Here is a 14,702-nt window from a genome sequence, read left to right on the forward strand (position 1 = left end):
ATACTTGATCTTTTCTGAAACAAAGTTGATGATTTCTGAAATAGAATTGATGTGTCTGAAATATATTTGATGTATCTGAAATACATTTGATGTATCTGAAATACATTTACACTTTTCTGATATTAATTTCAGCTTTTCTGAAATACAATTGATTTTTCTGAAATATATTTGTTGGTTTTTTCAAAACTATATCAAAAGATTAAAGCTACTGCATGTACATATGTTTATGTATATACGTTTGTAGTACAAATCACATTCACAACAATAACACCGGCTCACTAAATACCCACTCACTCATTCATATAGCCAAGTTATTAGATATTGTTAGTAAGTGAGCCAGGCCACCAGCTTAAGCATCAACCTACCAACCAACCATTGAGCCATCAGTCAGTCATTCAGTCTATCCACAGCATTGCGCTTTTCTAGTCTTGTGCGATTTTGAATTGTGCGCGCCTTCATTATTTTATAGATAGTTGAGACATTGAGCATATTGAACAATTGAAATAGTTCAAGCGCGTAGACATGAAATATGTAAGTATGTATTGTGGTACATGAAATGAGTCAATTTGTCAATGTTGCAATTTCCATTCACATTTTTGCATATTTTATAGTTTTCCACATTTGTCGCGCTTTTCTTTAGCTACGTCGTTTTCCATTATTATTGCAATGCAAAGCCAATCGATAAAACGTCGGGTACTGGAATAGCGGCAGTGGGTATTATAATTGACTCAGCACCGTCGGTGGTCTCATATCAGGGTTCATCTAAAACGCATGCGCATCTTGTATTAGCGCCAATGGGACGTTCTTTGGGCTATGTGGAACCATTAGATGTGAATCGCACATTGGCGCGAAATGAACGTTTGGCTGAGCGATATGAAATATTGGATATCAGCCCAGTATATGTGCGTGAGTGAAGGGCGTATACGCATGCGCAATGAGTGGGAATCATTACCAAATGCAGTATAATTATTAAAAATGTGAACTGATGTGTAAATATAGTAAATGTTTATTTATTTGTACTTGATCGTATTGTTTGCGAAAGGCAATGATTGAAGGATGCCTTGCAATGTTTTTTTGCTCATTTATGCTAGAGATGTAAATTAAATTATTCATATATATACATATGCACGTAAATTGTACATATATAACTGTGAAAATTGTGGAAAATTGAGCTTTGTATATGTATAAAGTATTATTCAATTTTTATAAAACAGTGAAATTAATAAATATAATAAAATTCATATGAACTAATCAAGTTAAAGTAGTCCTGCGTAAAATCTACGCGCTTGGCCAAAAATTACCTTTTTCGGTTTCCCCTTTAACAGTCATGCTCAAAAATTTTTATATGAAAGTTCAAATCACAATACATGTACAAATTGTATGTGCACTGAGCATTTTTTTGTATTTAAAAAATATATTTAAAAAATTTAAATTTTTTGTGGTCGGAAAAAGTTGAATATTTGCTTTCAAGTTACAAAATATTTGCTAAAAATATTACGTAAATAGCATCACCAACATACAAGAGCCAATAAACTTAATTCTGAAAGTAGCGAAAAATTACATTGACCTCTAGCCTCAATTTTTGTGGGAACATATTCTGTATACATATATCGCCGGAATTTGGTTTTAAATATTCATACTATAAGTGAATGTAGAGATTTCGGCGAATGTTGCATTGGAAATTTGGTGCCCCCCATAAATTCAGAAAGCAAAAATTCAGAAACACATTTTTTCAGAAAACATTAGTCAGAATCCTTTTTTCAGAAAGACAAAATTCAGAGGTCAAAACTCAGAAGTCAAATCTCAGAAGTCTAATATCTGAAGTTAAATTTCAGAAGTCAAAATTGAGAAAGTAATCAGACGACAGAAAAAACATAAAATTTTTTTCAAAATTCAAAAATGTTTATTTATTTGGAAGGAATTATGTATAAAGAAAAAGTAGTACAATCTAAAATTTTGTATTGTGTGCAATAGAAAGCATGTAACTAATTAATTTTTCGCGTCTATCTTTTTCAAATGAATTTATAATTTTTGTTGTTATATCCGGCTACTCATTTGTAAGATCGCGGGTTCGAATCGTTCTCAAGGCCTAACAATAATTATTTTGTCATTATTATTGTTATGATACATTTTTTCTCAATTGAAACAATTTTAAGTTAGAATAGAAGAAAGAAAAAAATTTAGACAACTGCCAAAGCTCGTTGTATAGATCTATTTCGGGAACTGCTAAATTCCTTCATCGGCAACGTTTAGGCGCCGCTGCTACAACCATTCAGCTATCACAGCGGTTGGTTGTTTGTCTTCATTATTTCTACTTCTATCCTGGTTCTTGCCAATTGATATTCACAGAACGGCGACATCTGTTGCGGAGTGATGTGGAAATTGAACTTGTTTCATGGCAATGATGCCATAGTGTCATATTTATTGAATGTATTAACAATTTTTGTTGTTTCAATTAAGAAAAAATATATAATAACAATAATAATGATAAAATAATTATTGTTAGGCCTTGAGCTCGATTCGAACCCGCGAACTTTTGAATTTACAGGATAAAAAAAACGAAGTCTTCATATTTTTTCTTGCGTTTCCGATATGGCTCCCAGCTGAAAATTGTTGCAGTTTTGTTTCTATTATTGCCTGTTTGTTTTTTATTTTATTTATGCAATTAAATATGTGAGAATGTGTCTTAAACGCACTTCGAATGACGTTGTGCCACCTTTATATGGAATTATTTGTACGGACTTCACCCAATTTGGTGATGTTATACACTGAAAGAAATGGTGCTAGTAAATCAACAAATCGGTTCTGTTGTTCCTGAATTAACGGAGATTCGGTGAAATTGATCGAATTATGGTTAATTCGATCGAGTTCTTTATCAAGCGAACAAATTAGTTTAGTCGTTTCAACAGAAAGTTAACAAAATTCTGTAAAATTGACAGATTCATAATCAATCTAATTAATTTTTTTGTTGACACATCTGATCTCACTGGTCATTTCAACAGCGATCAACAGTCAATACATGAGCAAATTTCAAAGAAAATGTTACGCTCACTGTGCTCTCTACTTTGTACTTATGTATGCTGTGTACTATATGTATGCTCATATTTACGTATGTATATGGAGGCCGCCGTGGTGTGATGGTAGCGTTCTCCGCCTACCACAACGAAGACCATGGATTCACACCCAGGGCAAAGCAACATAAAAATTTTAGAAATAAGGTTTTTCAACTAGAAGAAAATTCTCCTAAGCGGGGTCGCCCCTCGGCACTGTTCGGAAAGCACTCCGAGTCTATTTATGCCATGAAAAGATCTCAGTGAAAACTCATCTGCCTTGCAAATGCCACAACATAGGTACTTTCGTACAAAGCTGTCGCACCAACTTTTTTTGTTCATTTGACTAAAACGTTCAATTACGAATCAACGATTTGTGCGCAGTTGATTCAACATCTTGTTGCGATGGATAAAAATTGACAGAAATTTCGATTGAATTGACCCGTATTTCGGTTGATTATACCAGTCTTTTTCTTTCAGTGTACATATTCCATAATTCGATTGAATATAACGCCTTCTTTCGACGTTGCTGTTTTCCAGGCTGAAAAAAAAATCAGAAGTAAAAATTCAGAAAGTAATCAGACAGCAAAAAACACTAAATTTTGTGCAAAATTTTATGTTTTTTTTGCTGTCTGATTACTTTCTGAATTTTGACTTCTGAAATTTTACTTCTGAAATTTGACTTCTGAATTTTGACTTCTGAAATTTTACTTCTGAAATTTGATTTTTGAATTTTTGTTTCTGAGTTTTGACTTCTGAATTTTGGCTTTATGAAAAAGGGTTCTGACTAATGTTTTCTGAAAAATGTGTTTCTGAATTTTTGTTTTCTGAATTTATGGGGGAAACCGGAAATTGAATTTGAAAACTTTTGAAATGCTTAATTAGAGAGCTCCGCGTGGTTTGATTTAAATTTGTGTTCAAATTTACATACATATATCAGCAACAGTGATTACTGAGATGCTGAAATACCACTTGAATTTAATAAAATGTTTAACAAGTAAATGATGGGGATGATCACTTAACGTTTCCTCACACTTCCAGTCAAAAAATGTCTCATAACCATGAAAAATAATATACCGAATTGAAATAAAAAGTCACAGAAACTACCCCGAAAGGAGAATCTCAAGTTCAAGATAAGTGCATTTTAACTGCATTCTGAACCACTAATAGTTCGCCATCTATCGCTTTTACATCTTTTCAACTGGCGAATTTAACATGGCGATGTCCTAGGCGGTGGAAATTGTCCCCGCGGCATTAACTTTTCACTAGTTCCTAACTATATGCAAATTTCTTTTTGGTACTTTTTCGATATTTACGTACTGGTGGAAAGTGTTGAGAAAGAGTCATACTCATATGTAGCTCCAACTACTTAAAGCTGTTAGCAGTTTTTTTGTCGATTTTATAACTTAAAATCTAGCTATTAACGAAGTAATACTTATTTGGCAATTTAGATCTAGTTCTGAAGCAGAATTTTGTACCACTAGCTACTGACTTCCCTTGAGGGTAATTAACTAAAATCATATGAAGTTAGAATAGACTCCTCTTGTTTTGGTACAGTTTTGCTTACATTCTTTGGTCATATGCCCCATATATTTTAGCTCCGCGGTCAATTATCGATTTTAATTTTATTTATGAATCAATTTTGATTACAAATTTTTTCAGTGCTATAATGTTTTTAAATAATTTTTAGTTGTCAAATTGTTAGCGTACATTTTTTTACCATACACAAGTGCCTGAGCTTCATACAGGAGTGCTTTTTCTTGCCACTTTCATAAGAAATTCAAGCATTTTCATGTGATTCGAAATTATATGTGACGGCATATGGGAGTGCTATGAATTTTTTTTTATATTCAAAGTGTGAATTGAATCTGTGCGTATGATTCAGGGCAAAACAAAAACAAAAGTGCTACAAGTGTGCAGGGGTCGAGCAGCTCTGCCCATTAGGTTAGTAAGCAATAAAACAAAGATCGCGCTGGCGGTGGTTAAATTTTCAAACGAATTGTGCATCTATTACATATGTGGTTATGCTCTATCGTGGAATGGTTTCTTACTGCCGAGTTATCCTTTTGTCTAGGTGTGCTATCAACGAGACAAAGCTAGCTATCTATTTTTTGAAGTGTTATAAATTTGCTTTCGATAACAGAGGTTATCAATGATTTGTAAATTTTTTGTCGACGAGTTATCGATTTTTTTATAGATGAGTTATTGGATTCATATCGAAAAGCTATCACTTATTATGGGAAAGTTATCCATTATCTATCAGAAATTTATCGATTTAATATAAGACGTTGTTATTTTACTATCGAAAATTTATCGGTTAATGAGAGTGTTTTATCGATTCAATTATCGATTTGCTATCGAAAATTATCGGTTTGCTATCAAATAGTTATCGAAAAGTCATTGACTTCTTTTTAAAAAGTTCTCGAATATTTATCGAAAATCTATCGATATTTTATCAAAAAGTTATAGGTTTGTTGTCCGAGTGTAGCTATAGAATACCACTCGAAACTTTAATATAAAATGGATGGCTCATATGTAACCCGTTAATAAGAAGCCGATAATAAATCAATACGAGGCCGGTTAGTCGACAACAACAAGCCCGTATCAAACTGATAACTTTATGAAAATAATTTATTTTTGATAGTAAGCCTATAATAAAACAAAAACTTGTCTGTGTAACGGCTCACTCCATAAGTAGCCGACGAGTCTCCACTCAAAATGTCCGAAAATATTCTTGTCTGGTAAAGTAAGCTCTGTCGTAGTTTAACGACAGCCCCTTGGCGAGCTCCAGTTAACTTAAAAACATTAGTTTTCTAGGCGTACGCCTTTATGTTAACACATCGAACTACGCGAGTACTCACGCCTTTTTGTCAAAATAGTCGCCTCAGTCAGCTTATATGTTCTACAAAAGTGTTTGGAGTTAAGACTACCTCTTAACTGGTGGTGTTTAGGGCCTCGGAAGATGTATTTTAGGTATACTTGAGAGATTAAGAAATCATAAATGTAATCGAACTACGAAATGTTTGCATTTTTAAGTTGCAGGTAGTTTGGAGGCCGCGAATTTCTCGTTGCAGAACCAACAGTCCTTTTAAATAGCAAAAATCTCTGCTCTGAGGCTCTTTTATAATTTTCGAGAAAATATTTCTTATGAAGTTGCAGGGGTGGATCCAGAGAGGCATTTAAGGTTCCATCAAGCTACATGGCTACAAAACCAGACCGTCCATATTGTGATAGACGGACGGCATGCCAACAATATTTTAAATGTTCGCTCGACTCGAAGTCCTTTCATCGAGTCGGATTAAAATATAGCTGAAGTTCTCTGAGAGCACTTGGAGCTGATAGCAGGAGTTTAGAATTTGAGCATCTGGTACGGCAAGGAATGCCCAAAAAAGGACAATATTCACATAAGTTGATGAGATCACAGTTAGGCACAGTGCATTTAATTTTCGGTTTCACTACTACAAAATTTGTTTGTACTTGCAGCTGCATTGTCGAGTTTGAATGAAACTAAAGTTTTAGTGGTAAAGGGAAGTGAAAAGTTAATGCACTGTGCCCAACTATGGGTCAGATTGAATGGAACGAGAGGAATGAGAGAATGCTGCCGTAAGTATAGGCTTTACAAAATAGAACCGTAGTCACAGAAAAATATGAGTGTAAGCACTTGATCCACTATGCAAACGATTACGCCCGATTTTTCCAAAAATTTGAGGAAACGTGGAAAGTTCCAATTTGCAATTCCCATAGAAAACGGTGAACTGATAAATCATGTTTGAGAGCGAACACCCTTTGGCCTCTTGGACGAAGCCAGCAATCAAGCACGCGGGAAAGATTCTGATCCTGACTGATGGGGCATTGCTGGAGGAGATAATCAAATATGACTGAAAAATGCGCTGGCTATCGCAGAATTATTCTTCTCACTGATTCGGCGTTTTGAGTGCGGCTTCAGATCTGAAAAGTCTACCACTGAGCAGTTTTTCACTATGCCATGAATTTGAAAAATATCCGGAAAGAAATGGCACACATCACCACGTCTTCCCATCTTCCGGTAGATGAATTTTCACCGACAAGCTTTTCATGGAAGCAATCTATAGATTACCGACTACCTATAGTTCAGCGAACTCTACTTAAAAAACAAGTAAGGAAGGTTAAGTTCGGGTGTAACCGAACATTACATACTCAGTTGAGAGCTATGGTGACAACATAAGGGAAAATATCCATGTAGGAAAATGAACCGAGGGAAACCCTGGAATGTGTTTGTATGACATGTGTAACAAATGAAAGTCATTAAAGAGTATTTTATGAGGGAGTGGGCCATAGTTCTATGGGTGGACGCCATTTAGGGATATAGCCATAAACGTAGATCAGGGTTGACTCTAGAATGCGTTTGTACGATATGGGCATCAAATGAAAGGTGTTAATGAATATTTTAAAAGGGAGTAATCCTTAGTTCCATAGGTGGACGCCGTTTCCAGATATCGCCATAAAGGTGGACCAGGGGTGACCCTGGAATTTGTTTGTACAATATGGGTATCAAAAGAAAGGTGTTAATGAGTATTTTAAAAGGGAGTAATCCTTAGTTCCATAGGTGGACGCCGTTTCGAGATATCGCCACAAAGGTGGACCAGGGGTGACCCTAGAATTTGTCTGTACAATATGGGCATCAAACGAATGGTGTTAATGAGTATTTTAAAAGGGAGTGGGCCTTAGTTCTATAGGTGGACGCCGTTTCGAAATATCGCCATAAAGGTGGACCAGGGGTGACTCTAGAATGTGTTTGTACGATATGGGTATCAAATTAAAGGTGTTAATGAGTATTTTAAAAGCGAGTAATCCTTAGTTCCATTGGTGGACGCCGTTTCGAGACATCGCCTTAAAGGTGGACCAGGGGTGACCCTAGAATTTGTCTGTACAATATGGGCATCAAACGAAAGGTGTTAATGAGTATTTTAAAAGGGAGTGGGCCTTAGTTCTATAGGTGGTCGCCGTTTCGAAATATCGCCATAAAGGTGGACCAGGGGTGACTCTAGAATGTGTTTGTATGATATGGGTATCAAATTAAAGGTATTAATTAGGGTTTTAAAAGGGAGTGGTGGTTGTTGTATAGGTGGTCGCATTTTCGAGATATCGCCATAAAGGTGGACCAGGGGTGACCCTAGAATTTGTCTGTACAATATGGGCATCAAACGAAAGGTGTTAATGAGTATTTTAAAAGGGAGTGGGCCTTAGTTCTATAGGTGGTCGCCGTTTCGAAACATCGCCATAAAGGTGGACCAGGGGTGACTCTAGAATGTGTTTGTATGATATGGGTATCAAATTAAAGGTATTAATTAGGGTTTTAAAAGGGAGTGGTGGTTGTTGTATAGGTGGTCGCATTTTCGAGATATCGCCATAAAGGTGGACCAGGGGTGACTCTAGAATGTGTTTGTATGATATGGGTATCAAATTAAAGGTATTAATTAGGGTTTTAAAAGGGAGTGGTGGTTGTTGTATAGGTGGTCGCATTTTCGAGATATCGCCACAAAGGTGGACCAGGGGTGACCCTAGAATTTGTCTGTACAATATGGGCATCAAACGAAAGGTGTTAATGAGTATTTTAAAAGGGAGTGGGCCTTAGTTCTATAGGTGGTCGCCGTTTCGTAATATCGCCATAAAGGTGGACCAGGGGTGACTCTAGAATGTGTTTGTATGATATGGGTATCAAATTAAAGGTATTAATTAGGGTTTTAAAAGGGAGTGGTGGTTGTTGTATAGGTGGTCGCATTTTCGAGATATCGCCATAAAGGTGGACCAGGGGTGACCCTAGAATTTGGTTGTACCATATGGGTATCAAAAGAAAGGTGTTAATGAGTATTTTAAAAGGGAGTAATCCTTAGTTCCATAGGTGGACGCCGTTTCGAGATATCTCCAGAAAGGTGGAGCTGGTGTGACCCTAGAATTTGTTTGTACAATACGGGTATCAAAAGAAAGGTGTTAATGAGTATTTTAAAAGGGAGTAATCTTTAGTTCCACAGGTGGACGCCGTTTCGAGATACCGCCATAAAGGTGGCCCAGGGGTGACTCTAGAATTCGTTTGTGTAATATGGGTATCAAATGAAAGCTGTTAATGAGTAGTTTAAAAGGGAGGGGGCCTTAGTTCTATAGGTGGACGCCTTTTCGAGGTATCGCAATAAAGGTGGACCAGGGGTGACTCTAGACTTTGTATGTACGATATGGGTATCAAATGAAAGGTGTTAATGAGTATTTTTAAAAGGGAGTGGGCCTTAGTTCTATAGGTGGATGCCTTTTCGAGATATCGCCATAAAGGTGGGCCAGGGGTGACTCTAGAATTCGTTTGTGCAATATGGGTATCAAATTAAAGGTATTAATGAGAGTTTTAAAAGGGAGTGGTGGTAGTTGTATATGTGAAGGCGTTTTCCAGATATCGCCCAAATGTGGACCAGGGTGACCCAGAACATCATCTGTTGGATACCGCTAATTTATTTATATATGTAATACCTGTCAAGATTTTAAGGGTTTTATATTTCGCCCTGCAGAACATTTTCATTTTCTTCTACTTAATATAGTAGGTGTCACAACCATTTTATAAAGTTTTTTCTAAAGTTATATTTCGCGTCAATAAACCAATCCAATTACCTCACCATGTTTCATCCCTTTTTTCGTATTTGGTATAGAATTATGGCATTTTTTTCATTTTTCGTAATTTTCGATATCGAAAAAGTGGGCGTGGTCAATGTCGGATTTCGGCCATTTTTTACAGCAATACAAAGTGAGTTCAGATAAATACGTGAACTGAGTTTAGTAAAGATATATCGATTTTTGCTCAAGTTATCGTGTTAACGGTCGAGCGGAAGAACAGACGAACGACTGCGTATAAAAACTGGGCGTGGCATCAACCGATTTCGCCCGTTTTCACAGAAAACAGTTAATATCATAAAATCTATGCCCCTACCCCTACCTTTCAAAAGGATTGGTTAATTTTTGTTCGACTTATGGCGTTAAAAGTATCCTAGACAAATTAAATGAAAAAGGGCGGTGCCACGCCCATTTTCCAAAATTTTACTAATTTTCTATTCTGCGTCATAAATTCAACTCATTTACGAAGTTTTGTCGCTTTATCTCTATTTGGTAATGAATTATCGCACTTTTTCGGTTTTTCGAAATTTTCGATATCGAAAAAGTGGGCGTGGTTATAGTCCGATATCGTTCATTTTAAATAGCGATCTGAGATGAGTACTCAGGAACCTACGTACCAAATTTCATCAAGATACCTCAAAATTTACTCAAGTTATCGTGTTAACGGACGGACGGACGGACGGACGGACGGACGGACATGGCTCAATCACATTTTTTTTCGATCCTGATTATTTTGATATATGGAAGTCTATATCTATCTCGATTCCTTTATATATGTACAACCAACCGTTATCCAATCAAACTTAATATACTCTGTGAGCTCTGCTCAACTGAGTATAACAAAGTCTATGAGCTTAAAAGTAAATTGAAGTATCCAGTAGCTCGATTGGATTCTTGAGGATTTTGAAAATCAAATGAAAATGTTAAAACAGCTAACTGTTTATATACTTGCACGCATGCGTGTAATTTAATTAACTCATCACACAACTTAACAATTTGTTAACTGATAGTTTGGCTGTTGGCTATTCGTTAGCTGCTGGCGCTAACTTAAACACTATCTGGAATCCGATAAGCCTAATTACCAAATTAACTCAAATAGAATCGGATCCCATAAACTGCATTAAATGACTGTTAACATTTAGCTTTGTTATATAATCAATCGCCTTAAGAAAACTCCCAAAACGCAATTGCGGCGTGAGCGCGTTGTCGTAAAACGATCGCATACATAGTTACATATAATATCAACTCACAACAGCTATAATACTATAATGTTTCGAATAGAAAGTACAAATACCCAACAGTCCATTCAAATTTCCAAAAAAAGGGTTTTAATTCTTTTTTAATTATGAGAGATTGTTGACTTGCTCTGCAACTCATATCTTGTTCAATAAATATAGCGAATACGCTCACACGCTACGCCTCAGATAGTGGCCAATATAATTAAGATGGGTTGTTTCATCCAAGCTTTGAATTCTGCTCGTTTTCATATAATTAAATGAGCTTGAATTTTAAAATGACGCGTCTACGCTATGCGGCAATACGGCCATCATGCAATTGCGTTTTCTCATTAAAGCTGTACCTAAAGTAATTTTCCTGCAGCGAAAATGGGAGACAGTTACGTAAAGCACCAGTGTACTGTGCCCAATCTACAAGAAAGCCGATCTCGCATGCCGCGCCAAGTACCGCTGAATCAGCCTACTTAATATCGCGTATAAGGTTCTATCTATTGTACTGTGCGAAACACTGAAGCCCGCAGTCAATAAACTGATTGGACCTTATTAGATCTGGTAAACCTTCTATCGACCAGATCTTCACGATGCACAAGATCCTGGAGAAAACTCACGATAAGAGAATCGACATTCACCAACTTTTCATCAATTTCAAAGCAGCATTTGACAACGCGAAGAGAAGCTGCTTGTGTGCTGCTATGTCTAAATTTAAGTTCCCTGCAAAGTTAATAATTCTTTGCTAAACGACGTTGTGCAACGTTTCAAAAGGATTGGAAAGGACCTCTCAACAAAACACAATGAGGCTCCAGACAATCTCGTGCAATTGCTATGACCTAATACTGAAAAAAAAATTCTAGCAGCAGCACTAAACCGTGATGGTACAGGCAGTAGAAATAGGCTTTTTCACCATTATTTGCTTAGTGCAAAGTTAAATAAAACTCCACTACTTATTTCGGCTCGACGTTTCGCTAAGCACCTTAGCTTCTTCCGGAGCGATGGTACAGTCTTTTATAACAGCGTACAATAACAGCGTATACTGATGATATTGCTATTATTGGCCTAAATAAACCCGCTGTGAGTTCTGCCTTCGCTGGATTAGAAAATGAAGCAAAAAAAAAGTTAGTCTTGAGGTAAATGAGGCCAAGACGAAGTACTTGCTGCCATACAAGAAAGAATTTGCGCATTCGCGCTTTGGAAGCCACGTCACTGTTGACGGATATAAATCCGAGGCTGTGAAGGATTTCGCCTATTTGGGAACTAGCATTAAGAGAAAAATCAATGCAAGCATAGACATCAAGCGGAGAAGAACTCTTATCAACAAATGTTACTTTGGACTGAGGCAATTGAAAAGTAAAGTTCTCTCTCGACGACCAAAAATCAGGTTCTACAAGTTGCTCGTCATCCCTGTTCGCACTTTAGGTTTAATGATTTACTCCGAAGTGGTGCTAATCGGATTGAGATCTGGACAGCTGCTAGTCACGCTTGTACCAACAGCGCTGAAATTCGAGGTTTATGTATTTAAACTGTAATCAAAAACTGCGACTATTTAAGAACCACCTTCTACTGAGCCAGCTAAGAAAGCGTTTAAAAGGTCTACAAACGGGGCAGTTGCTACTTCATAGTTTATCACAGTATTAAATATGTCAGTTTAATGCACTGCGACGTGATACAGAATAAGAACTAGTACTGTCTTTTACTGAGATAGTTCTACGTCACTTCGGAACTAGAGCGATCCGCTGCAAGGCTCAAGTTTTTGGATTATGAAATATTGCATTGGCTTAACGAATTTTAAGGTTGAACGCATGGAAAACAAGGGATTATATATTAAGTCTTTTCATGCTTTTTAGATAGACTCTATATCGGTACTATAAATTTCTAAGCAAGTGGCTCATCAAACAGCAATCAGCTTTCGCGTTTCAAACAAGTCTGAACTTTTTGAGGAGCAAAATGTTTAAACACTTTGTACGTAAAATATATTTTTAAATTACAAATTAAATTTTTATTTAAGCTAAAAATAAATAAAATATGTTTATTAATTTCAAAACAGATCTCCTTTCTTGCAATCGTTGCTATCGCATCAGCCTTATCAACTGCTAAACCAGAGTATCCAGCTGCGGAAACTGTTGATCCTAATCGGAGACCTTATTCCTTACCGTTTGATCGGATTTTACCATTTGGAGGGCAATACTCGTCCTCGGAAACTCGCCGCTTTCCAGCTTGGAATACTGCTTATAAACCTAGTGGGGCTCTCTTTGATTCTCCATTTCTTCAAATTTACCGCCGATGAAGCTTGTCATACGATTAAACTAGAATAAATTCTGAACTACAGCATGAATCTTTATCGAATCTTCTTTTGATTATTATAAGTGATTGGGACCCAAGTTCGTGCGGGTAAGAATTTTTTGCATCATGTTTATGTTAGGCTTAGACCATATTGGTTTTGTGTTGAAGAACCATACATAAATTTACATATGTACATAAATTCATTAAAGTTTGTGACTATGTTAGAACCACCCACTACTGAGTCACCTCAGAATGCATTCAAAAATCTACAAAAAGGGGCAATAACAATTTCTAAGGACATCACAATGTCAAAAGTGTCAAAGTGCAAGGAGACAGCATTAAAACTAGTATTGTATCTTAATGAGATAGTTCGGAGAAGTTTGCCACTTCAGACCTCTCTTCCATTGTGGTCATCGAGGATCGTTTTCTTATGTTGCAAAAGGTTCAGAGCGTTCTCCAACTTCTTCTCGAAATTATCAAGCCTATGGACTATGTTGCGGAGAATAAGTGCAGAGGCAGCAGTTAAAGCTGGAATGAACGCCAAGCTAAAATAATGGTGCAATCAAGCTCAAAGAAGTTTGGATAGGCATCTGTGCTCATATAGCAATCGGAACTTCCGATAGCATGCGGTTTTATCCAGAGGTTTCTGATATTATGTTGATTGTGTGAGTTTGACTTAAGCGAAAAAAATCCTCGATTTGCCATTTACGATAAAAGTTGATAGTCGACTAGCATTGACATCAGCTGTCAAAACTTCAAAGCTCTAGTAAAATTTAAACGCTATGGATAATGCAATGGTCAATGCTTTAGTTTTAAACCTAACTGATTCAAATTGAGGCCGAGAATGTTTGGTTTAGACACGTGTATAGTCTAGAAATGTTTTAAGCTTAAAATCAAACTTTCAACCGTGTAGCGGTACAGTAATCTGCAGTTTGATAGTCTGACAAGTTTAGAGTTCCCCAAAAGTTCAAGCTCTACATATCACCACTGTTTATTGAAAAAAGATAATTAGTTTGAATGCTTTCTGAGGATGGATAAAACAGCTGAGTAGGTGTGAAGAAATAGCTCATCGTCCACTACGGATGCAATACTCCTCATGATGTCACGGCTAGTATTTGTTTGCAAGTTTGAACATTTTTGGCTGGTTGGTTGCTGTGTCACTCGGGTATCAAAGATCCAAGCCCAAGAAGCGCACAGGGCGCCAATTTGATGCACATATCTCCTCAAACCAATTGCTGCAGATATCGCATGGCTAGTCGGTAATCCGTTCGAACCGTTTGGAGCCAAAAATTTATCTGCTGATATTTTTATCCTGCAGGTGTCTAAGGAGTATCAGTTGGAGACTGCTAACTCCTCGTTTCTTTTGATTGAGTAAGTGGACGATGTACTCTAGCAGTGCCCCAAACGGCGTAGACCGTCCCCCAGCGGGTCAGTGGGTTAAACTATATCCGCGGTAGGTATGCCTATCGTAAGAGGTGACTAAAATACCGGATTCAAGGGGTTTGTG

At 36.8% G+C, this 14,702-nt stretch overlaps 1 protein-coding gene and 1 long non-coding RNA gene across 2 annotated transcripts; both read left to right on the top strand.

Moving 5' to 3' along the window:
• Positions 1-355: 355 nt before the first annotated feature.
• On the top strand, positions 356-1,215 carry LOC137233528 (uncharacterized). The gene is made up of 2 exons (XM_067756620.1): positions 356-531; positions 612-1,215. The coding sequence occupies exons 1-2, from the start codon at positions 523-525 to the stop codon at positions 912-914; spliced, it is 312 nt and encodes a 103-aa protein (XP_067612721.1). The 5' UTR covers positions 356-522; the 3' UTR covers positions 915-1,215.
• Positions 1,216-12,560: 11,345 nt separating this feature from the next.
• Positions 12,561-13,253, top strand: LOC137233529 (uncharacterized). Its single transcript, XR_010947504.1, has 2 exons — positions 12,561-12,874; positions 12,960-13,253. It is a non-coding gene; the product is annotated as an uncharacterized lncRNA (long non-coding RNA).
• The last annotated feature ends 1,449 nt before the right edge of the window (positions 13,254-14,702 follow it).

The sequence above is a fragment of the Eurosta solidaginis genome, chromosome 5, assembly GCF_040869045.1.
Source record: "Eurosta solidaginis isolate ZX-2024a chromosome 5, ASM4086904v1, whole genome shotgun sequence".
Lineage (NCBI taxonomy): Eukaryota > Metazoa > Arthropoda > Insecta > Diptera > Tephritidae > Eurosta > Eurosta solidaginis.